Source organism: Vespa crabro, chromosome 5, assembly GCF_910589235.1.
Source record: "Vespa crabro chromosome 5, iyVesCrab1.2, whole genome shotgun sequence".
NCBI classification, from domain to species: domain Eukaryota; kingdom Metazoa; phylum Arthropoda; class Insecta; order Hymenoptera; family Vespidae; genus Vespa; species Vespa crabro.
In genome coordinates this window covers 5,864,305-5,887,532 of record NC_060959.1, presented here as the reverse complement: position 1 = coordinate 5,887,532, position 23,228 = coordinate 5,864,305, and the positions used below count along the sequence as shown (strand labels likewise).

The 23,228-nt window shown below is 26.7% G+C and overlaps 4 protein-coding genes across 12 annotated transcripts; 1 reads left to right on the top strand and 3 right to left on the bottom strand.

Moving 5' to 3' along the window:
• Positions 1-432: 432 nt before the first annotated feature.
• LOC124424036 (protein mahjong) lies at positions 433-7,838 on the bottom strand. Of its 3 annotated transcripts, none has more exons than XM_046962504.1 (16): positions 7,757-7,838; positions 6,904-7,173; positions 5,379-6,752; positions 5,091-5,300; positions 4,763-4,929; positions 4,458-4,698; positions 4,228-4,350; positions 3,819-4,118; positions 3,527-3,724; positions 3,136-3,377; positions 2,802-3,053; positions 2,537-2,726; positions 2,176-2,469; positions 1,675-2,083; positions 1,358-1,597; positions 433-1,206 (listed from the first exon to the last, which is right to left on the bottom strand). In XM_046962504.1, exons 2-16 carry the CDS (start codon positions 7,162-7,164, stop codon positions 986-988), a joined length of 4,722 nt encoding a protein of 1,573 aa, XP_046818460.1. In that variant the 5' UTR covers positions 7,165-7,173; positions 7,757-7,838; the 3' UTR covers positions 433-985. The 3 variants fall into 3 exon arrangements, with proteins under 3 accessions (XP_046818460.1, XP_046818458.1, XP_046818459.1); XM_046962502.1 differs by having other exon boundaries at positions 7,686-7,823; XM_046962503.1 differs by lacking the exon at positions 7,757-7,838 and adding an exon at positions 7,567-7,750.
• A 1,154-nt stretch (positions 7,839-8,992) lies between these two features.
• Positions 8,993-12,631, bottom strand: LOC124424039 (ferritin subunit). The gene is made up of 5 exons (XM_046962514.1): positions 12,348-12,631; positions 10,012-10,127; positions 9,750-9,920; positions 9,537-9,665; positions 8,993-9,428 (listed from the first exon to the last, which is right to left on the bottom strand). Exons 1-5 carry the CDS (start codon positions 12,418-12,420, stop codon positions 9,273-9,275), a joined length of 645 nt encoding a protein of 214 aa, XP_046818470.1. The 5' UTR covers positions 12,421-12,631; the 3' UTR covers positions 8,993-9,272.
• Positions 12,632-12,726: 95 nt separating this feature from the next.
• LOC124424038 lies at positions 12,727-14,558 on the top strand. Of its 2 annotated transcripts, none has more exons than XM_046962512.1 (4): positions 12,727-12,874; positions 13,514-13,627; positions 13,731-14,005; positions 14,116-14,558. In XM_046962512.1, the coding sequence occupies exons 2-4, from the start codon at positions 13,519-13,521 to the stop codon at positions 14,419-14,421; spliced, it is 690 nt and encodes a 229-aa protein (XP_046818468.1). In that variant the 5' UTR covers positions 12,727-12,874; positions 13,514-13,518; the 3' UTR covers positions 14,422-14,558. The 2 variants fall into 2 exon arrangements, with proteins under 2 accessions (XP_046818468.1, XP_046818469.1); XM_046962513.1 differs by lacking the exon at positions 12,727-12,874 and adding an exon at positions 13,053-13,209.
• A 137-nt stretch (positions 14,559-14,695) lies between these two features.
• On the bottom strand, positions 14,696-22,931 carry LOC124424037 (1-phosphatidylinositol 4,5-bisphosphate phosphodiesterase gamma-1). Of its 6 annotated transcripts, none has more exons than XM_046962505.1 (20): positions 22,529-22,564; positions 22,164-22,199; positions 21,359-21,554; positions 20,400-20,549; positions 20,173-20,311; positions 19,914-20,076; positions 19,512-19,825; positions 19,204-19,410; positions 18,652-19,072; positions 18,242-18,553; positions 17,975-18,156; positions 17,711-17,888; positions 17,478-17,543; positions 17,193-17,384; positions 16,918-17,139; positions 16,622-16,828; positions 16,156-16,537; positions 15,921-16,060; positions 15,706-15,819; positions 14,696-15,625 (listed from the first exon to the last, which is right to left on the bottom strand). In XM_046962505.1, the coding sequence occupies exons 1-20, from the start codon at positions 22,547-22,549 to the stop codon at positions 15,614-15,616; spliced, it is 3,654 nt and encodes a 1,217-aa protein (XP_046818461.1). In that variant the 5' UTR covers positions 22,550-22,564; the 3' UTR covers positions 14,696-15,613. The 6 variants fall into 6 exon arrangements, with proteins under 6 accessions (XP_046818461.1, XP_046818463.1, XP_046818465.1 ...); XM_046962507.1 differs by having other exon boundaries at positions 21,359-21,551; XM_046962509.1 differs by lacking the exons at positions 22,164-22,199; positions 22,529-22,564 and adding an exon at positions 22,658-22,931 and having other exon boundaries at positions 21,359-21,551.
• Positions 22,932-23,228: the final 297 nt, after the last annotated feature.

Genomic DNA, 23,228 nt, shown 5'->3' with positions numbered 1-23,228 from the left:
GCATGGTTTAATACGTGATCTTCGTTCAAATATTTCATCATTCATTCAAATATTTATATAAACCTATGCATTATAATCTAAAAGTAATGCACTTATCGGCACATACGAAAAAAAAAACCATTCAAGATTTATTAATTTTTTAAATCCAATTCCGAAAATAGGTTTTAGGAACGTACACAATGTTTTAAAAAGTGTCTTATTAATTCAGTTAAGTTAAGAAATCAATTTACTTACGGACGAAGCGTAATCTTTACATAAACAATATTGGTACTTTGGTAACAGAAGATTCTAAAATTTAATGGTACTGTACAGAAAGGAATGAATTATCTGCAATCTTCAGTGGCTAAAAAATATATATTATAAGTTTATATTTTAAATCCCTGAAGATATAAGAAATGTCAGATAAAATTATCAGATTAAATAATACGTGCATCCAAAGTTCGTTAAACTTATATTTCTTGTAAATTCCATAACTTTAACATATATTTTTTTTTTTTTTTGATACTTTATACAGTGGTAATATGGATCTTATTAACTTTCAGTATGAACATTTTAATGATTAACGACTTACAATAATGGCGTTAATAAAATGGAAATGCCGTTTTTATAAAATTATTCATTTCACATATCCTTGACTATTCTTTGTTTTAAGTTTCTCTCTATTTTTTTCTGTCAACCGATTTTCTTACTGGCGAACCAAAAGCGATAGAACGAAAATAATAATTTCTTTCAAGCTTGAACACAAGTCCGTGTAATTATCGCACAATAAAAAATTCGTGTTAACAGTTACAGTTCATTTCCTCATCTCATTGTATAGATTCTTAAGAGATCTATATATCATACTTCAATTAAGTATGACTACATCAATTATAACTCATTGGTATAGAGTTATAGAGCAATCATAGTATATTTTTACTTTCATTTCATGTAAGAATGCATCGAAAAATCTTCTGATCCGGAATGAACAGATCGTTGATAATAATGTTCATGAAAATAAAATTTCAAAATCATCCATGTCTGATAATGAAATATCATCTGAGAGATCATTGATATCAAGACTGAGCTCATAATCTGGACTATCATCTGCCGAGTCATCACCATTTGCACCATCTTCATCCTCATCCTCATCATCTTCATTATCTTCTCTATCATTCTGTTCATTATCTTCTCCATTTTCTTCAGCTGCTGCATCAGCATTATCACCATCTATTTTAACAAAATAATATTTTTCCTTTTAAAATAGTTATGAAGTTATATACTACCTATTCTAATAAAGACTATAACACCATAATTCATAAAAGTATATGTGAACATTTTTTTTTTAATAAAATATAATAATGGTTAAGCAAAAATTTACCATCTGCATTGTTATCATCAGATGCAGAATTTGATCCATCATCATCACTAGCATCAAGATCATCATCATCATCATCTTCTTCAGCCTCATCTTCATCGTCCCTTCGCCTTCCAACATCATATAATCTGACACAGGATTCTTGTATACTATCAAATTCTCCCAAATTTTCAACTATAGCAATTTGTGTATCGAACTTATTGCATGCTAAATCATAAACTCCTCTTTTTACATCACACGTTGCTACAAGTTTATAAAATCAATATTTTATTATATTTAAAGAAATTTCTAATACTTTTTCTTTAATAAAAATTACATACCAATGTTGCTATAATCTAATGCATCTAATGTTTTGAATGATGTTACATAATGTGATTCATCTTCACTTTCTTGATCTAATGATACTGCATATATAATATTATTAACAGGTGAAAAGATAACTTCCATTTGATCAAGTGTAGGGACAGTTTTAAGAAGATGAAATGTACGTAAATCCCATACTTCTGTATTTGATACTACTTCTGTACCATTGGGGTGAAATACTCCATTTAAGGTTTGATTAAGTTTATCAAATTTATGTATTTCTTTACCAGAATTGACATCCCATAATATTCCATCGCTTAAGACCAATTCATCGTTCATACTAAATGTTGCCCGATTTTTTGTATATTGATTGGAAATAGAAGGTGTTAATGTCATTAGAAGTTTACCAGTTGCTATATCGTATATCTGCAATAAAAAGTAATATAAGTATATTCAATAATTTATAATAAAAAATATATTAATTAATGATATAATCTGTTATTAAAGAGATTACTCACAGTAGCACTTTCTCCTTGTGTACCAATTATTCTATCTTGCATCTTTCCAAATTCTACATAATCTTCATTTTCTAAAGACAATTTCATGTCAAAGAATGCTCCAATACTCCAAAGAGCTGACATAGGACTTCTCCAAGCAGTTGATGTTAATAATAGATTACCTCGTTGATTGCATTCCATATGATATACATACGATTCATAGCACTGATATGTCGCTTCCTCTACTCCTGTATGAGCATTGAACATTTTCACATCTCCATTATATGTGCCTAACATGAGATATTGTTGACAAGGCTGTAATACAAAATAAAAATTATTTATCTATATAAATCTATAAACACAATATAAGTTTCTTACTTACCGTAAAAATACAACAAGTAAACGTCCCATCAATATCAGTTGGACGAAAGGTTTTCACAGGACAGAAACGACTATATATATACCTTCTATCTAATCGTCTACCATCCATTCCTAATGCTCTTCTTGTTAGTCTTACAGTTACATTTGTAGGTGTGGAATTCTTTGTACATGGATCTGGGCACTTATGAGGCCTAAAATATATAATTATTTACGAAAAAATATCTTTTTTAATAAATTTGGTTGCTTCTATAATCTTGCAAACTTACTCAAAAAGATTAAATTGAGGACACGTAACCATAGGATTTTTACAGAGAGCATGTTGATTAGTTAAGTATTCTGTTATAATTGAATCAAGAGTAATAGTAGATAAATTGGAAGTAGCAACTCCAGTAATTCCTCCACCCCCAGGATCTCTAGAAATTTGTTTTTGTAATGACCTACAACTACTTGATTGCAATTGTAATGAGGATTGACTGTTTACTGGTAGAAATGGTGGTCTGTCGTTTTGTACTGATTTCCTATGAAATTATAATCATTATTTTACACATTACATCATTTAAATTTCAACATTTTTAAAATAAGAAGTATATTAACTCTTACTTCTGATTAATTTGTAACTTAATTGGTTGATTCAAATTATTAGTGGTATTTTGATTAAGAGTATCAGCTAATTTTACTCGAATTCCACTATTACTAGATGATGAACTGGTACAGGAAGCAGAATGAGAAATAAAACGAGTAGAAGATGAGGGAGTAGTATTTCTACAGTTAATTTCTCTTTGATTACATCTGCTTGTATTATATAAATTAACAGGAGCACCAGGAGAAAATCCATTTCTCATCTATAAATATAATAAATGATTATAAAATAAATATCACTAAAAAATCAGCTAATCAAAAAAAGACTTTCGTATATTATTCTATACTATAAATATCATTATATTATAAAGAATTATAAAGAATAACTAATCTTTTCAAAATTTTTACTTACCCCTACATTTGCAGGACTTCTATAAGTAAATGGTTGATAATTTGTTAATGGTTTCATAACAGCTGGTGAATCTAGATTAGCTTCTCTGTATAATGTTGAAGCAGTATCACTTAAACCTTTTGATACAAGATGTTGATATATTAATTGATTGAGTTGTTGTTCATTGTATTGAATTCTTGTTTGAGCAACAACATTTGCCTATAATATAAACAAAATCAGAAAGTAATTTTATTTCTTATATAAAATGATTTTTTTTATATTTAGTACACTTTTATATAAAAATTTTACTTACTCTATGTAAGCTGACTAAAGAGATTTCATATTCAGCACCTGTTGGCTTTGCTTTGCCTGATACTCTTTCCATCAATTCAAGTGCATATTTTTGAAACATGACATGTTCTTGCCTCTTTTCTTGTAAGATAGGATCTTTCATAAGTGCTTGTATTTGACCGTCTGTAAACATTGGTAATTTACTAATAATTTGTCTAACTTTTTCACTTCTTGCTAGACCAGCAAGTGCTCGACAAGCCAGTGCTCGTATACTATCAGCATCTGTGATTGGTGTTTTCACCATCATTAATTGAAGTAAAACCTAATTTAAAAAATATATAAGATTAATATATTTACATGATATACGCAATAATATACGAAACGTAAAAATTATTTATATTTGAAAATAAATTTGTTGATTATGAACTTACCATTATACCATTATTTGATCTTACACTTTCCCAAATTTTTTGTATAAGTTCTTCACTATTATGAATGTTAGTCTTTTTTTTGGCCGAACCAGTCACAGAATACCTGGCTACATTTCCACCCACCTTAAAACGATACATATAATATATTAAAAATTAAAAATATACCACTAGCATAAATCAAATGTGTAAACTTTTTCACGAATATTGTCAATTTATTTAGATATTTATACCCTATTTATAGGTGCACAGACACAATTAACAACAGCTCTAAGTGCTGCTCTTTGTACATCTGCATCTGCAATTATCTCACATTCTGCAGCAGCTAGAAGAAGATTAATTGCCATAGTCATTGACATATCTGGCATATCAACTCTTTCACAAAGTAATAGCATTACTTTAGGAACTACTGAACAAATTGCAATAACATCCAAACAAGACCGAACTGTTTCTGCACTTGATGTTGAATGAACTCTAAAGAAAAAATAATTCATTAATTATTAGAAAATATTTTAATTATAGAAATATCAACACTTACCGTCCACTGTAGTTCCATTCTCGAGCAAATGCAATGATCTGTAATAAAAGTGTAATGCCTCCTAAACGATGGAGTTCTTCTACTGGTGGCCACACAGCTCTTATTGACATTAATTCCTGCAAGATTTCCACTTTTGCTTGCACTTCTTCACTAGTCAGTTTACAAGCCTGAAATAATTAATCTTTGAAGAAATAGTTCCATAACAATATTAATATTTGTAAACTTTATATATAATATTCGTAAACTTTTATATATAAAGTTGAGTATACATACACATACACACATTCAATTTTTTATTATAACATTAGTAATTTAATAAATATATAACCTTATAGGGAGGTAAAGATGGCTGCCAAGTATCTCGTTCTGCTCTTACATTTTCCACTCTTTGCAATTGTTCAGCTTTTAAATGTAAATGTGCTTCCATATATCGCTTTAATGCAACAGCTACATGCCTTACAATTTGACGTGATGCACATTCTTCATCATCATTTAAAGCTGGTTCTTCTTCAATATTCAAAATAGGTAAAGTTGATATCTATATTACAAATTTCGTTTTAGTGTAGAAATCATTTATACTATGATTATAGAATACAATGATGTAATAAATACTTACCACATTAAATAATTTTCTCAGACCATCTTGTGCATCAAATTCTTCTAGAATAACTTTGAATGGAAAAGAAAAACCAAAGAACATTGTTGCATGACAGCGTCCTGAATCATGACTTCTTTCTAACAGCCAAAGAGCATATGTGACCAGGTCAGAAATTATGTGTTTTGGTAGTAAACAGACTCTTTCCATTGCATCTTCACAGTATGCTAAATAATAAAGACATATTGATACGCCTGTTGCAGCAACACTTGGTCTTGGAACATCTAATAATTTTTGCAATCCTCCAACATTTAAAAATTCAATTGAAAATTTTTTATGACATAATAATGATGCCAAATATTTCAATGCTTCGAAAGCAAGTCGGCTATCTTTTGTTTCACGGACATTTATATATTTCAATATTAAATCAAGTGCATTCTGTTCAAAAACATGACCTAAAAATTCCTGATATTCTCCCATTGGTGTAAGATATCTTAAAATAAGCATTTGACGTGTAGCTAAAGTTGGTGGATGCATTTGAATATTACCAATAACATAAGATTCCATTTCTGCCCAAGATGAATTAGAATTACCTTCTAATAACATAGAAGGTGTATTATTTGTCTGAGATAGATTTGGAGACTTTTGTGAAGCAGGTTTAGCTGATTTTATATTTGTTGAACGTGTACTTTGTTGACCACTTTGTTTGTTTGTTGGTGTAATTTGTAAATTAACAGAATTATTAGTAATTTTAGGAATAGTTTGTGGGGGAGACATAATTTCTGGATACGAATTATCATTATTTTTTGTAGGTGAAATTGTTTCACAATCAGAATCATTTTTCAATTTTTTAACAGGTGGCATTTCATTTGACTGTTGATCACCAACTTCTTCATCAGAAAAGTGTATGTCTTGTGATGAATTTTTTAGAATTCCATTTTCTTTTTTTTCACGAACTTTTCGTTTTCCAGGAACCCCTTTATTCTCAGAATCACATGTATCACTTGCATCTTGGGCAAAATGTGCAAATGGACGTGCATTAGATGCTAGTTGTCTATCTTTTTGTGCTTTTTCTTGCAACTTATGTAGTCGTTGTAACATTAATGGAACCATTTTACCATTTTGTTCTCTAAATCCAGTAGCAATATCTTGTACCTCCATTGCAGCAGCTAGAAGACCAGTTGCATAACTTTGCAAAGGTTCTATACTTTTTTCTGCCCAAGAAAATAATCTATGTATAAGACCTTCCATATCTGGTTGAAATACTGCTGAAGTTTCTAACCCTGGGAGTATATCTAACATTAAACGACAAGCAGCAATATTTAGTTTTCTAACATCTCTGCCTGTGATGCCAGCCCGTGACCAATATGTGTCTCTTAGATAATCATTTATCAACTATATTAGAAACAAAACATAATTCATTAATATTGTATTGAAAAAGTTATTAAAGAATAATTTTTAAAAATGTTTGATTAATAACTAGATAATATTTTTCAAATTAGATCACTCATATTTATATATATTGCAAATTTCTTTTTATATTTACCTTTGTCATAAAATTGTCTTTTCTAAAAAGAACTTTAAGAATATGTCCGAAATTACATTCTGGATCAGTACGTGATGGATGTCTTTCATCGAAAGGATCTGGATCCATTTTTAGGTAATTTTCTGTTTCAAGCTCTATGATCTCAGCTAACCTTTGAAGCGTTGGAATTGGATCATATGTAGGTGATGTATGTTCTTCTTCCCATTGTCGTAAAATTTGTACAACATCCGTTACTTCTGCGAAAGATTCTGCATTTGCCATTTTTTAAATCTACATAAAAAAAATAATGTTTGATATAGTAAAAAATTTCCACAAACTAGATATCTATTAACAACGTTCATTTTGGAATATAATTTTTATTTTGTGATTATCACATCCTAGTTGAGATACTTCTAAATATGATATTTGAATCTGATTCTAAATATGATATTTTCAATTATAATTTGCAAAAAATACTAATTTCATAATAAAAAAGAATTTTAATATTAATAGTTAAAATTAAACATATATATAATATATTTGGTAGAGATATATAAAATATAATATAAATTTCGAATTAAAATAAAAATATCGAATAACTATTATAAATAAACAAAATTGTAATGTCTTTAATTATCAATTATGACACTTAGATCATTGTTGCAATTAACAATAAGTTATTACCGCAGATCAAAATAACCTGATGAAAAACTTAGTACACGTTAGAAACTCGTAATTAATATAGTATATAAAAAAGACGTTACTATAAAAAATAAATTAATTGACATATAAAAATGAAATACCGATTCACAAATAAGAAGTTTAAGCAGTTAACAACAGAAAGAAGCCGTATGTACAAATATATAACGCATGCCTTTTATAGGTTATGACCCATGTACCAAGTGTCTTCCATTCGACTTTAATGTGTCGACACTCCGCGGCGAACATTAGAACTAGCGTCTTTTAGTTTAGTGTGATGTTTAATGTTACAATGGAACTTTGCGATTCTAACATTTTAATTGTATCAATGCATGTCTGGAATTTTTCAATATAATTTAAATTGTTTCAATTTATCCAAGCTTTTTGAAAATGGATGTTTATAATTTATTATAGTTTCATTTTACATTCACAAAATTTCTGTCGTATTCATTATAATAATTAAATAACAAATTTCATTGGTTAAATATTATACGATAAATTAAAAGAACATAAATGAATTTGCTAAAATATCAAAGAACAAAACAATTCAGTTCCAAACAATTTATAATGACCACAGAAGTATTTTTACTTAACTCAACTAATTGATGTATATTACTATTCTACATATTCAAAATTTCCCGCTTTCTGTATTAAATATAACCAATATTGCCAATGGCTGGTTATTTTCTATAAAAGCGGGATTTTTCGAATTGACTCCAGCCAAAAATTTTATATTAAGAAATATTAATGTGTGTATATAATGTATATAAGATGTATATATTTGTATATATAGATCATGATAGTTTTTAAGTAATATTACGGTTATTAATAAGAAAATCATTTTATATACAGTCAGACATAAAAAAATTCGAATACTTTTTGATATTGAATAACACTTGAATTTCTATTCAGTCCTAGAACGAGTTTATTTATTTAATAATCCATAGTCGTTATTATATCGTAAAACTCATAATTGTATTGCGATTTGAAGATGTTTCAATAAACGTTACTGTTGTTGCGTATGTATGTTCTATACAAATGTATTTATTTTTGTAACCAAATGATATAGAAAGTCGTTTAACTTAGGAATTTATAACGATGAATCATAATAGTTTGGATGTAACTATTAGCATTAGTCTTTTTTGATCGTATATCAATGATAATTTAATATTATGATCTAATTACGAGTAAATCTTGTATTTAAATTGAATCAAGTTGTTTAACAAAGAGACTTTCTTATCGTGTATTTACGACTATAAGGTCATATATATTGTGTTATTGTGTCAACAAAAAATAACTGAAGAATAACTAATATCATTAAGAACACTTTTTATAGATTAATATACTATTTATCTTATGTAACTTATATTAAATTTATTATATTGGAAGGAATCGCAAAGAGACATTAATATCAATCTCAAAATAATATTTATTTGATCATTAGGAATAATATATTTATCATAGAATAACAAACACTGTAAACGTTATTTTAAGAATTTCTAAGTATTGAAGGCCATATTTAGAAATATATTTTATATGAAAAAGCTTACTGAGATATAATGATAGTAACAAAATTATAAATCTAGTATAAACATGTTGAATGACATCATATTATTCTAAATATGGCCACATTTATTATATTTATTGTATATGTGCATTACATTAAAATTATATCATATATAGAATGAAAATTAAACTTCACCATTCAAGAGTTTTTTATCAAATAAGAACTCTCCCAAATAATTCTCTTCTTTAATCATTTTACCTAATGTGGAGATTTTTCCAGCAAGATCACGTTCTCCTTTGTATTGTTCTTCCAAGAATTCTCCAGAGAGATAGTCAACCAACTATAATAATACAATAATTAAGTAGTATAATCAATATAATTGACAGTGATTCTACTTATATATATGACTTTTTTATATATTCAAATACTTATTAGAAATTATACTTACATGATAATCCTGACTATTAGTCTCACAACTTTTAATGATGGCTTTAATCTTTTCAGTAACACTAGATTCTAATTTAAGAGCATATTTAAGTGAATTAATTCCAGTATTCCATTCTTGTCGTGTTTGATTCTAAAAATAAATATTCATTACTATACAAGTTATGAAATTACAAACTATTCAATTTAACTATTTTAATAAATTTATATAACATACTTTTGTTAGCAATGGGAATTGTAAAATTTTATTAATATTAGTTACAAGTTGACCACGCATCAACAAATATTCTATAAGTTTTATTGCATGTTCTCTTTCTTCATTTGCACTTTCAAAGAAAAATTTACTAAATCCAGGACGATTTATAATATCACGTGCAAAATGTGCACCCTGAAAATTATCCACAATTTTGTTATATCTATTAGCTTAACAGTAATAAAAAAATATATTTTATGATCTCCATTTAGAAAAAATCAGATACCATTCCAAGATACATTAAAGAAGCTTGAACCTCTACTTTGATTTGGGATGCCAATTTTTCTTTACATGAATCCTCCATATTTTTGAATAGTACTTTATTTTCAGGTTCTATTGTACCTGAAATGAAATATTTATAAAAATTTATATTGCTTTGAATGTTTCAAAAAATTCAAAAACTTAACAAATAAATTTTGATAATATAAAAAAATTAAAAATATATTAAAGTTAATTTCCTGCAGATAAGATTATATATGTGCATATCTCATGTCAGTAAAAAGAAAACCTATATTTATGATAACCAGTCTCCAACTCTGATAAAATCAGCTTTCCATTGCACAGTTTAAATGACATGTTTTATTTCTTTTATCTTTCAAATATAATATGAAATATATTATAATAAATAATAATTAATAAAATAAATAAAATTTATTAAAGCAAGCTTATTTTTATTTTTATTGTATTTATTATTTTTAAAGTTGCATAAATGGAGAAAAGTTATAAAATAAAAAAAATGATAATAGTACATATATTTAATAATACAATCATAATATGAAAACAATGTAAAGTAAATTCAGCAATATTAATAATATTTTATTAGTTTTTATAAGTTAGTATTTATCATATTGGTATCACTTGTTTTAATTTATGCAAATTAAATTTTATATTGTCATAATACTATACAAAATTGAGAATAAATCAAAAGCCTAATAATAAGAATTTAAATAGTATGTGCATGTCAGTAATTATGCAATAGTTTTGTATTTCCAAATGTATAAAGTTGCACTAGAGGACAATGAAGATAATTACAAACAGAAATGGACTTTGAAACATAGATTAATCAACGCATGTTCATCATCACGCACTTCTTATCATACTGGAGTGCTGGCATTGTGCAAACAAGATGATCTATCATATTGGTAGTTTAAAAATATTACGAGTATAGATATTGTCATTATTAATTAATCTTTAATTAATCATAAATAATTGCTTACATATATATAGTTATTTAATTTAATCATATAATTTAAAAAATATGTATTTATTGTATTTTATTATATTGTAAATGTTATTACATTTATTAACAAATAATTAGAAGAAAAAGAAATTAATAAAAAATTAAAACATATATATATAAAATACATAGAATTAAAAGTAAAATGAAAATTCAATATACTGACAACATTAATTGAATAGATGAAATTATATTTAAATTTATTATTATTCATGTGTGCATATTCTATATAATATTATTTCTATGTTGTGTTACAATAAGTCAAAGTCACGTTTTATAGATAAATGATAAAATTGAGTGTTTCTTTTATCTCTTAAAGAAAGATTATGAGATAGAAATAATACAAATAATAAAACTTGATACAATTTTCTAAATTATATGAAAATATTATTATGATTTTAATAAGAGTAGCATTGAATATAGTATACAAATATGACTAATATTCTTCATACTAAGTTATAATGTATAAATATGTTTTAATTAAATCTCATTAAAGTCACGTTCAATTGGATAAAAATGTTTCTGATAACAATTTTATTTAATATAAAAATGATAGTTCAAAGAACATCTTGAGGTCCAGATTATCATGATTGTATTTTTTAAATTGTCTTTCAAGGAAAATAGTTCATTAGATCTTAGCATTAGGTTATTTCATAACAATCTTGTTAGAAATTGATGAAATCTATATTCTTAATAAATATACAAATATATTAAAAGTTATGTTACTATTATATTATCATTACATTTTATTTTCTTGAATATAAAACACATTATAATTATATTTGTTTATATGCAATGTGTAAATTGAAAAATAGAACGTAAAGCAGTGTTAAATTAATGCGTATAACCTAAAAATAACCAACCAATACAATAACTGTCTGCGTTAAGTAAACTACGTCAAACAATTTATTTTCTCTTGTTTATTAGGAAGTAAATAATATCATTCTTTTCTTAATTTAGGTTCATATGATTTATTGTCAAACATTATTGTAAGCATCGTCAGTCATCAAAATAAAGGATATTTTCCAAACGCACAATGAAAAGAAAAAATATTTATGTTAAAAATATTTACATTAAAGATAATGTGAAAAAAGCTATATATTGATAAAAAGGTAACTTGAAATAGATAAGTCGATAAGAGAAATTAAGAGAAAGAGAAAGAAAGAAAAATAAAAAGAGAGAAAGAGAGAGAGAGAAAAAAGAGAGAGAGAGAGAGAGAGAGAAAGAAAGAGAGAGAGAGAGAAAGAAAGAGAGAGAGAGAGAGAGTAAAAAAGAAAAAGAGAGAAAGAGAATCAGTAAATTTTGTAAATAAAAAATTAACTTACATTGATATTTACTAGACTTTTCTACACCAAGGCAGGTTGATGCAAAAAGAAGAACACAAAGGAGCTTCATCATCGATTACTTCTTATTGTAAGGTTATAATGCGTAAATTGAAAGGAAAACTGTTGACGATCTCTTTCGAATACAACCTTTATACGTACTAGTATAGAAGGCTGTATTCAACCAATTTAAGATAAAAGTTCACGAACTAAACTCGACGAGCAACCATCGATCATCTAATAATCTACACGTAAATGCGTAACATTCACAGCTCTCAATTAATACAAAGCATACCAGAATTATTGGAATTTTCACTTTTCCCTCAAACGTTGTGCTACTGCGCATGCGCGAATGCGTATCAGGTGACTATGACTGGTAGATAAATTCCCCTCACCTCGTTCTATATCAAAATCCTACTACTCAAAGAGTCCAATGTTCGCATCAGTTAATTAGTAATTCATTGTTGAGAGAACATCGAAGCGAGAGTATTCACGTTCTATCCAACAGTGCAAGAGCATCATTTAAAGAGGTACGTGATGAAGTACCATAGATTTTCTGCAATACAGTATAGAAAGATAAGCATTTTCTCGATGTTTCGTTTTTGCCTAATCTGACTTTTATAATAATGGCGGGTAAAACTAATTCGTCACTGATCCAAGTTACTGTATAAATAACGTTTCTTCTACTACGCAATTTGTATGTGATAACGCAATAACTAAATATATGATCGATTGATAAAAATAACAAAAACAAATTTATAGCCTATATTATTCCGATTTATTAGTTTGTTTTCATTCAGTTTACTTTTGTGAGAATTCTACCATACATTCCAATCAACATAATAATTTTCCTTTATTTGTGGGAGTAAGTTCATTGTCGATGATCTTTGTGGTTTTTAAAATGTTACTACTTTGATAAAAATTTAACTAATTATAATATATATTCTTGTTTACGCTCGTTGGTTTAGTCTCAATTTATATATATGTATGTATAAAACATATATATATGTATATATAAAATCTATAATTTAACTAATCTTTTGTATTTATTTTAAAAATAGTTGTTATTATATTAAGTTATAAATAGTATGATATTAAAATTGTGTATTCACTACTACGATGTAGTTATATGTAATATTAATTATGAACTTTTATATTTTTTTCTTTAGGAAACATGTTTCTACTAGGAGTATTGTGTGCCCTTTTTGTCACGATCTCTGCTTCAACAGATTCTTGTTATAGGCATGTCGAAGAAGCTTGTGATCTTAAAATTTCTAATTCTCGTAAGTTATATTCTGTCAAGATAAAAACAAAACTGAAATATTTTAATAAAATATTGCATTATCATATAGTGTCTTTAATTGTTAATATTATTGATTATCGTAGTTCTAGGTACTTCATTTAACTGTACTGCCACATTTGGGAATATCGAGAAGTTAAAGAGTGAACTTCAAGGATATGCAAATGCTCATATTGAATATAGCTATGAATTTTTATTAATGTCAACTCATTTTGGAAATTATGAATCAAATCGAGAAGGCTTTAAGGCATTATATCGTAAACTGTCAGACAAAGCATGGGAAAATGCTATTAATATAGTAAAATTCCTTACCAAACGAGGTAGTACATTGAATTTCGTTCGTGAAGAACAAACTAACAGTGTAAGTACACAAGTATCGATATCATATATATTTACTTTATATATAAATATATTTTTCGTATTTGTTTTACCATATAATTTTGGATAAGTATATGATTATTTTTTTTGCAGCACAATAAAATTGTGTCGGAGAGCGAAACTAGAGAAATACAGTTTAATGAAATTCAAAGTTTGGCTAAAGCACTTCAAATTGAGGAAAACCTTACAAAAGAAGCTATAAAAATTCATTCAGACGCCCGTCAAAAATTTCATGATCCATCTGTATCTCATTTTATAGAAGAAAAATTTATGGAACAACAGGCTGATTATATGCGTTTATTAGCTGGACATATAAATGATTTGCAGAAACTGTTATTGTTAAATGACCCTTCTGTTGCTTTATTTATATTTGATGAATATCTTAAGAAAACTGTGTAAATCTTCATAAATTAACAAATTTTATAAATCATTATAAATAATGCACTTATCAATACTTGTACCTCTCCTATTCAATTTTGATTTCTTTTAACGTTTGTAATATATAAAATTATGAATAATAAATATCCAAAAATGCCTTTTTCTTTTGTGGAATAACACATACATATACACACAAATATTTCTTAAGCTTTGTCCATCTTATTTATATAAATATAACTATACTTTTAACATATTTAACAGAAATTGTTTCCTTATGAAAAATGAATAATCTATATTTACTGGAAATTTCTTTTTATTTCACAATTCAACATATGTACTACACAAAAATACTTGTTACCATCCATCTTTTTTATATTTCTTTGTTTGATATGTTCAAAACTCATGTAGTTGTTTCTATCTGACCATACTTAAACAAACATTTTTCTTTATATAATATAATAGTTTTGATACATGAATGTAAGGCCATGTAATGTAGATTATTAGTTACAAATTATGCACATTGGAAGTATTACAGAAATACTATTTAACACTTTGCCGGCCGCGCATTTATCGAAGCGACGTTACGCTGCCGCCGGCGAGATCATCGTTGGCGAAAATAAGTCACGCTTACGTGACAGCGGCCGATAACCGTTAGCGAGCAAAAGTCACGCCAGCGTGACAGCGGCCGGCAAAGTGTTAAGAGTACACTTTTTTATAATTCTATACATATGGGAACATATAATCAAAATAAATGCAATGATATATGCAATAAGAGAAAAATTAATAAAATTTATGATAGTAACAAGATACTAAAGATTATTAGATTGTGTAAAGATATGTATCATTTCTTTCATTGAAGTTAACTTTATAACTAGTAAATGCTACTTCAAAGAATTATATTTGTCCACTGATTATAAAATTAAGTAATCAATAACATAAAATATTATTTTTGATTAATCAATAGAAAATCAAGTTCACAATGATATTTTATAGTTATTAAAAAATAGATTTTACTTGAATTTCATTCAAATTAAATCAGTAAAAAATAATATTTATTTTTATCATTTTCATTTTTTTAAAAGATATTCGTGGTTCTATTTCACCACAATGTACACACAGAAACACTCATCAAATATATGTACATGTGAAGCACTATACCAAACATTGTAGACAGTATATCAGATCTACTCATTTAATAATTTTTTCCATTAGTTCACGATGTTGCCTAAAAAATAAATAATACAATTAAATTAAATATTTATAAAATTATCTAAAAAAGAAATATAGAGAAAGATCACTATTTACATTTACAGAAAAATTTATAATTCGAATGTGTACTAAAAGTGCAGCCAATTCTAGATCTTCGCTATAATTGTTTTTTAAAGTAACACTTCTATATCCTGTTCTTAAACAGCGGACCTAAAAATAATTAATAAAATAAATGAATTTTAAAAAGAATAAGGATAAATGTTAATATAAAAAAATAAGTATGTATAATAACGAATATCATAAATACATACAGGATAAGTAGCTTGCCCTATAAAATTACTATCACCAAACATATCTTCATCTTGTACTACAAATCTTATGTGAGCAAAGTACGGATTGAATATTTCGAATTCACAAGATTCATTCCACATAGGATTAAAACCATTGTCATCTGAACAAATTAAATACTCAAATATAAAAAAAGAATATATGAATATAATTAAAATATAATGTATTTTTTTTTTTTTTTTTTACAAAAATACATACGTATCGTTTTTGTTGTTATTTTTGTCCCATTATCAAAATCTGCACCAATTACTTCTATTTCAACAAATGGACTAGCTGTTCCTCTTCCAGACCTAATCAAATGTCTTGCACCTATAATTTTTAAGCTAATTTTAAGTGCATCTATTCCGTACAAGCAATTTTTGTCATAAGGATTAAAATCATCTCTGAACATAAAATCTGGTTTCAGTACATAACCACAGCTACCATTCTCTTTAAATTTAGCTTGATTTAATTGCATAGATTTATCTCCAGTTTGATAATTTAAAGCTACCATTTGACAACCAGAATTCCACATTGGCACAGGATTATAATTAGATGAATCAATACGTTGACCTTTAGGATATACTCTACTGAATTGCATCTATAATTTAAATCGATAATATTTGAGAACACAGAATTCATTTTGTAATAAGAAAAAGTTTATACTTTGTTAAATAGTTATTACCTGATGATATTTTAAAAAAAACTTGTTTTCTTGCTGGCACATAAGTTTTTCTGCTTTAGTTTCAGGGAAACTACTCATTTCATGGAATATAAATCCCTTTGCTCTAATTCGTTCAACATTAAAAGCAACTGATCTACAATATACTATAAGATTAGACATTTCTTTTGCTATCCTCCATGCTCGCTCCATCTCTTTGTGTTGATTTTCCTATAAATGGAAAACAATATAGAAAAAATTTAAAAACTTGGAGAGATTAATCATAATTAAATTTGAATAAATATAAATGGTTTTATTACTCTAACACTGGCATTCTGTGCTGTTTCTTTGATACTTGACATCCATTCTAATGCACTATCTTTTGATGGTGTTGCCACTTCAAATACGGAACACATACTAGGATTTTGTATTCGTAAAATCCATTCTAATCCAGGCCTTTCACCTAATGTTAATTCGACAACTGCACCCATAATGTCTAATGAACCCTTTTGAAGACTACCAAGCATCATAGAATCTGTAGACTAAAATTGATATGATAAAATTGTATTGTACATTAAATAATTATATTACTTACATCTCCTGGACTATCTTGATAATCTATTTCTTCAACATAATTTGCTGGAAACCAATGTTGCTTTTTACCACCGTAATCGCCTCTCCACCAACCGCCACTTTGACGCGTCACGTTAGTAATTATAGCATGTTTTACCAATGTCAATTCATCTTCTCTTCTTGCTTTGTAATCATAAAGAGCTTTTACCGTTACCTATTTATGACATATATCATTTGTAGCATTGGTTATTATAGAAATATGTATAACATTTAGTAATAATTGACTTTATTGTAAAATATAACTTACTTTAGATCCAAAACTTGTTGGATCCATGTATCCAGGTATACCATAAACAGATCCGTCATCTGCATCCTTTAAAAAGATTGTAATTGTAATTTTTAATAACATTAACATAAATTTGATTTTTTTAAATATCATGTTTAATAAAAAAATGACCTCTTCCAGATTTTTGTTTATAGATAAACTTTTAATTTTTTGTAATTATACATACTAGCAAAAGCTTTTAGTCTGTCACATACCAAACCCACTCTTCTGATGATATCTTGATTGACAGGATGACTTAGCTTTATTCTCTTATAGAGTGGATTCCTTTCATAGTAATTTACTAATTCAACTAAACTTTCAAATTGCACTGTTCCTATTGTATACAAACGTCCTTCAAATTTTATTCTACAATGTTTAATTTTCTTTTCAGCCCTATTAAATAAAATATAACAAATTTTTAATTATTTTTTTTTTTACTTCATATATATATATATAATTAAATTATTGTATTTACATACCTGAAGGATATAGCATAAGAATTACTTTCTTTTTCACTAGGTCTCACTAAAAAGGCACCATCAGTGGGAATGCATTTTAACATTTCTTCTGCTAAAGTACGAGTACATTCTGCATGCCACCATTCTTTTTCCTCATGCTTATTTGGTTGAGGTACGGGTTCTTGTAGTGTAATTAAGAACTCCTATATATTAAATAAATATATATTATTACTTATTTCTTAAAGAAAATATAAATAATGTGCGATACTTCATTTTTAGTGCAATTACCTGACTTCTAAGGGGGTTATTGCGATAATGTGTTATTAGACTATATAAACTATCAAAGCAATTTGTATCAATTAGATAATATTGTGTTTGACCCATTTCTTGTTTTAATTTTATACGACAATGGTTTACTTTGCCCTTACGCCAAAAGGAAAGACTATAGTCACCAACGAACGTAACGCATTGTCGAACTAGAAAGGTACCATCGCCAAGATGAGAGTATCGTTGTAATAATTCTTCAGCTTCTTCCCTACCTTTTGCTAACTTTCCATGAAACCACTTCTCACCAAAATGTAGTTCATCATTTGGTACTCCCTTTAAAACAAATATATCATATATTTGATATTTGATATATGTAATAGATATTGTAAATAACGCATTTATAAATGTATTACTATTCAAAATATACGTACATCTGTTGGTCTTCGGATACATCCTTCATCATCATCATCATGCTCTGTCTCTTGAGCTCGTGAGAATGTATCTGTATAAAATAGCTTTTGCTGTGTTAATACGAAAAAATGTGGATTCCATTCTCTATCAACAGGATCCTCTAAGTATAATATCCCATTTTTTACAGTATTTCTAAGATCCATTTCTTGTCTACTTTCATCACTACGAATAAGAAATGATGTCTCATCAGCTCCATCAGGAAGTTTTTTATGTTTTAATAATATTTTCTTTCTTAATGCATATGGAGATGGCAAACAAGTTTCATTTTTATCTACTGATTGAACTAATAGCATATTTCCAAACAATTCTTGCATTGTAATAGCCATTTTTCTTTGTTGTGGCAATGTGCAATTATCTTCTATGGATAAAATAACAGGATATCTACAAAAAGATTTATATATATATATATATCATAAATAAATAAATAAGTAGATCAATTTATACACGAATGTAAACATGCAAACGGTCTATGTATATCATAGTTATATAATTTTTTTTTAAATAATACATACTCAGATGTAGCAAAAGCATGTTCTTTGATAGTTTTAATAACATCTAGAAATTTTATTTTTGTTGTTAATGTATGCCCATGGAATATAAAAGGCATTCCATCAGGACCATCCCAACAATCAAGTTCTATACATCTGCAACCAGATCTTAATGCACGTACATAAGCTTGGCAACTACTTTCACTGCTTATTTGATCACCCATCAAATATCTGAAAGTATTTATTTTATATATTACAATATTTAATAACAAAATTCTTAAATATAATATTTGACAAAGCATGTATTATTTCCATCATTTATAACTTCTTACGTGTTATGTGATGATGCAATCCAATAATGAGCTAAAGGCTTAGTCATATCTTGAGTCACTTGATTATATCGTTGATCCGAAATATCATTTTGTTTGGAAAAAAGGAAATCTATAAATTCAGAAAATGTGAAATATGGTTCTTGTATATCTCTTTGTGGATCTTGAAGATAGTCTCTAATAAAACGTGAAGCTTCTATATCATTATTTCCTAAAACATCTTGTTGCTCAGTGATTAAAAAGTTTTGAAATTCCTGAAGAGTAACAGTTTGTCCTGACTTAGAATAATTCAATAGCTTATTCCAATCTGTAAGATTCTATAAAAAGATATAATTACATATTAATCTATATAATTAAGTTAAATATAATATTTATAAAATAAATATTGAAATTTAAATAACTTACATTCTGATCAAACATGAGTTTATGATATAAAATAACGAAATCATCAAACCCAAGTTCATTTCTGCTTCTTGTATCTACTTCTTGGAATAATTCTCTTAAACGGTTAGTTGCAATTTTGCAATTAACTCTAGGTAAAAATGCTTTAACATCTTTTAATGTAACTCTGTTAAATCAGTTTTACCATTAGTTTTTATAGTCAAAGTTAAACATTAGTTTAACTTATAGATAAGAATGACAACATAGATATCAATTTCCTTACGTTTCTCTTGAATTCTCCATTGCATAAAATTCTTTCCTAAGCCATCTTTCAACTTGTAAAGGATATGGAGCATTAATAGTATCTTGAACTAAATGACGTAAACCTTTAACCCATAACTCACATTCTTTTTCACTTAGAGCTAAAATACGTATTAATCAAGAATGAATAAATTACAGAAAAATCAACAAAATTCTAATGACTTATAATTAGAACTATTTTATATTTACCTGATATTGAAAGAGTTTTTAACCTGAATTCAGAACCATAGAATACAACAAAACATCTTAAGCTTTCTATCCTCTTTGCATCTTCTGGCCATTTTTCAAAATCTTTGGAATGCTTGCCTACCCTAACTTCTTTGACTTCCCTTATTTCAACTGAAAAAAGTTGATATACATATATTTGTATATTTTTTTATTTACATATTACAACTTCAATATATTGTTTGAATATACTATCTAAATATTTATGCAGTATCATGACATATAATATTGTGATTTTTATTATGCTATAATACCTTTAGTAATCAATATTCTATCCTATATATCAACAGTAGTAATGGGCACAATTGTTGATAGACCAAAACTGAAGGAGAAGTTGCAATAATGGCAAGATAAAATAAGAATGCGATAACTATTTATTTTTAAATCATCTAAGATCAGAACATTGTGAACATTTAAATATTTTATACCTACCACCTACACGAATGAAATAAAAACTCTATTTTTGTATAATTAATTATACATCAATAAAAATTTGAAATAATTTCAAATAGAATAAACATTAACATAAATGACAAATGTAAATATGTACACACATCTACAAAGTTCATTGTATCTTTCTGGATGAGATCCAACAACTGATATGGATTTTATCTTTATCATAAACTCACCCATATACAAAATGGACACTGATTTTTCCTTCTGGTTTTTGGCCTATAACTAGTATCTTCAGATAATATTCTGCCCATTTTTGCTGTAGATATATAACTGCATAACCATGTATAAAGTGTGCCTAAAATATTAGGTGGAAAATTTATTTTTTGTGTGCTTGTGAATGTGAATCTATAAAGAACAGTTTAATGTAAAACAACCCTTTATAGAAAAAATATTTTATCTTTTCTATGATCAGATATAAACATGTCATATTAACTTTAAACGTTAACTAAAAACTCAAAACTTCTTACCAGAACCATCGAAAGGTCTAAAGGTAGAACTCCTTGACCAAACAATTTGTCTAGTTTCCCTTCGTATCATTAAGGTTTTTTTCTCTGGTCGTTTCCTTGAGAAAAATTTTGTTACCACAGTCCCGCGTTCAAGCTGACTAATTATTTGTTCCATTTCAGGAATAATCCCATTCATTTTTAATGTTATACACTGCTGCTGTAATTATTGTTTTATATCCTTGTATATTATTTGTATTTGTTATAATCTAAAATTTCTTATTGGAATTCATTCAAGAATTAACTGGCAAAAATTTTTTTACTATTCAATAAATATACTTTAACTTGTAAATATATATAAACATATAATTAATAGTAATATTTTATAGATAGTGAAGAACAAATTCTGTATTGTATTTTAGACTATACAGAACAAAAACATATGTCATATCTATATTGAATTATTTTCAAAAAAGACTTTATTAAAGACTATATAGTAATTAGATATTTATTCATAATAATATTTATGATATTTATAATCTATAAAAACCACTATTTTTACGATCAAATCTAAAACTAATTTAGAAAACGTGTACTCATTGCTTGTTTAAACTATTCCATTCATAAAATATATTCAGTGATATATGCAAATATAATTGTGCAGATATGTTTTGAAGTTTAGAAATAAATTGTTTTCTTTGTTAATCAATTTTTTTACTTGCAATTTATTTAAATTTCGCATGAATAAATTCTAATGTAAAAAAAAAATTGAAATATTTATAAGAATTCCTTTGTCTATTATTGAGGAATGTATATAGGTTTAACTTACGCTATTGGCATCGTATTTTAATTTCTGGTTTAATTCCTATATAAGAACTTATCACTTAATATATATTTTATTTAGAAATAAAAAAAATTAAATCTGAATAAAATCTTAAAATATTAAGATATTACTGATCCTGACTGTTTTATAATTGGATTTACTTTAGCAATAATAAAAGTATATGATGTAAACATAACCTTAATAAAAGATGAAAGCTTTTACGTTTATATGATAAAATATTTGACAAAAGTTCATGATTAATTTTCTATTACGAAATCTACACAAAAAAGCAATATATATGCATATATATTTTTATATATATATATATACATATATATATATATATGTATATATATGTATATATAAAATACACCAAGTCCTTTGCGGTACATAATTTGCCATTCAAGTTTACATTATTTGAGTACGCTTTATTGTTTTCTTATTTTAATTTATTTAGTATGATCCTGTATTGTATCGTATATATTTAAAATCAGTCATACCTGTTCTTAAAAATGAAACGCCGCTGTTAATAAGTTAAAACGATTCCATTCGCATGTGTAAGCATGGATCACTATATACATTTATATAAATTTGTAAACTTTCATTGCAATATACATTACTGTATTAATATAACGAATAAAGTGAAAACGCTCGGAGTTCGTATATTTTAATAGTATAAAACAATATTTTTTGAGAAAGAACAAATATTTCTTTCTTCATAATTTGATTTTATAAATTTACTTTTCCAATGGTGTTCAAACTTTTCAGTCAACCTCCCTAGAATAAACCAATGTGCATTCTATATAATATCAAAGTGTGAAGCTTTCTAGGAGTATTCACCATGTTATTTTATGTTACAATTTCGATACGAGCATTATATTTTGATTTATAATATTTCAAAATTTTATCTATTGAAATCGTTTATCGATGATTAAATAATGATATTGCTAGATTAATCATAAAAGTGTAGTTGCTATTGGTGTATTATATTATGGGAATATTGGAAATATAAAATTATAATCACAGATTGAATTATTTGTAATCATAAGTTTTAATGACTTGATATATGAT

Bases quoted from the DNA above. Each gene is read 5' to 3' on its own strand.
- LOC124424037 (XM_046962505.1), bottom strand. From the start codon at position 22,549: ATGTACCGCAAAGGACTTGGT. The intron at 21,555-22,163 runs GTAAGTTAAACC...CAATAATTACAG, and splicing joins TAAAATACGATGCCAATAGC to CAGCAGTGTATAACATTAAA. The intron at 18,554-18,651 runs GTACGTATATTT...TTTGTTTTAAAG, and splicing joins GTATCCGAAGACCAACAGAT to GGAGTACCAAATGATGAACT.
- LOC124424038 (XM_046962512.1), top strand. From the start codon at position 13,519: ATGTTTCTACTAGGAGTATTGTGTGCCCTTTTTGTCACGATCTCTGCT. The intron at 13,628-13,730 runs GTAAGTTATATT...TGATTATCGTAG, and splicing joins TCTTAAAATTTCTAATTCTC to TTCTAGGTACTTCATTTAAC. The intron at 14,006-14,115 runs GTAAGTACACAA...TTTTTTTTGCAG, and splicing joins GTGAAGAACAAACTAACAGT to CACAATAAAATTGTGTCGGA.
- LOC124424039 (XM_046962514.1), bottom strand. From the start codon at position 12,420: ATGATGAAGCTCCTTTGTGTTCTTCTTTTTGCATCAACCTGCCTTGGT. The intron at 9,666-9,749 runs GTATGTTATATA...ATTTATTTTTAG, and splicing joins AATTCCCATTGCTAACAAAA to AATCAAACACGACAAGAATG. The intron at 9,429-9,536 runs GTAAGTATAATT...GTATTATTATAG, and splicing joins CTAATAGTCAGGATTATCAT to TTGGTTGACTATCTCTCTGG.
- LOC124424036 (XM_046962504.1), bottom strand. From the start codon at position 7,164: ATGGCAAATGCAGAATCTTTCGCAGAAGTAACGGATGTTGTACAAATT. The intron at 6,753-6,903 runs GTAAATATAAAA...TTTCTAATATAG, and splicing joins AAGACAATTTTATGACAAAG to TTGATAAATGATTATCTAAG. The intron at 4,699-4,762 runs GTAAGTGTTGAT...TTTTTTCTTTAG, and splicing joins GAATGGAACTACAGTGGACG to AGTTCATTCAACATCAAGTG.